The sequence below is a fragment of the Charadrius vociferus genome, unplaced genomic scaffold (genome assembly GCF_000708025.1).
Source record: "Charadrius vociferus isolate BGI_N301 unplaced genomic scaffold, ASM70802v2 scaffold793, whole genome shotgun sequence".
Taxonomy (NCBI): Eukaryota; Metazoa; Chordata; class Aves; order Charadriiformes; family Charadriidae; genus Charadrius; species Charadrius vociferus.
The window spans coordinates 1,246,880-1,247,908 of record NW_009647833.1 but is presented as its reverse complement, the minus strand read 5'-3'; the positions used below and the strand labels follow the sequence as shown (position 1 = coordinate 1,247,908).

At 50.6% G+C, this 1,029-nt stretch overlaps 1 protein-coding gene across 1 annotated transcript in view; it reads right to left on the bottom strand.

Moving 5' to 3' along the window:
• Positions 1-296, bottom strand: part of GSG2 (germ cell associated 2 (haspin)) — a 3,037-nt gene extending 2,741 nt beyond the window's left edge. The window contains exon 1 of the mRNA XM_009882746.1: positions 266-296. Within this exon, the coding sequence (XP_009881048.1) occupies positions 266-296 (31 nt within the window). The remainder of the gene's footprint in view (positions 1-265) is intronic.
• Positions 297-1,029: the final 733 nt, after the last annotated feature.

The following is a 1,029-nucleotide window of genomic DNA, read 5'->3' as shown; positions in this document are numbered from 1 at the left end:
TCGGCGGTGAACGGGTGTCGGGTCTGCGGCAGCGCAGAGCCGGAGGTGAGCCGTGCTGCTGTGGGGACAAACCCGTGGCAGCCGGGGACTGAGCCTCTCGGCTGCATTTGAGGGCATTGGGGACGGGCGGTGTCAGTGCGTGCGCTGCTCCATCCGCACTGACGGGGACGGTAGCACCGTGACAGCAGAATTGTCTTTAAACAGCTCACACCAGGTGTGCACAGAACACCGCGCTCCCCGGCCTATGCTAAAACCTGTTGCCCACCCGAGTCTCGGGGTAAAGGGGCCTTCTGCATCACGGTGGAGACATTGCTCTTCCACGTGTGATGCTATTTTCTGGCCCAGCAGGGCAAGGCTGATGTTTTATTCGTGGTAGTGTCTCCTGGGAGGCACTCAGCACTTAGAGGAGATGCTACGGTCCTCTTCCTTCAAAAATTGCCCCTCGTGAAATGACTCGGACAGCACTGCAGGCGTTCATCGTTCCAGACAATTTCTCACCAGCGATAGTGACACTTAAGGTAATATACACAAGATGCAGCTTGGTGGCAGCACTGTACAGCGTGGTGCTTACAGTCTGAATAAGGATTTGCTGTTGCAACACATTCTTCTGAAAAGTCTGAAAAGCAACTGATACTTTGTTCCTTTTATTTCTTTCTCCACAGTTCTTATAAAGAAGAGCTCTGCTGGTCCCTGGAAAAATCACCTTCAACCAACTATGTCTGGGCCTGAAAGAAGAGAGTCGTAACGCTGAGGTATCAGCATCATGTACGTAGGGAGCTTGGTCCTTCTCTTGGGGCAGGAACAAGTGAGAAATCCAGATGTTTTTGCTGAATCTAGAGAACCGATCAAGTTCCCAGAGTTCTGGACCTTTTGAAGCAAACATCTGTTTTGCCACTGAATTTAGTGAAATTGGGGTTTTGACTGTAGGATAAAAGCAGAGGGACGATATTTGCTAGTGCATATCAGAAAAGTTTTTAGGGTTCTGTATTGTATTCTGTCTGGCACTTGTGGCTAACACAGAGGCCTCCC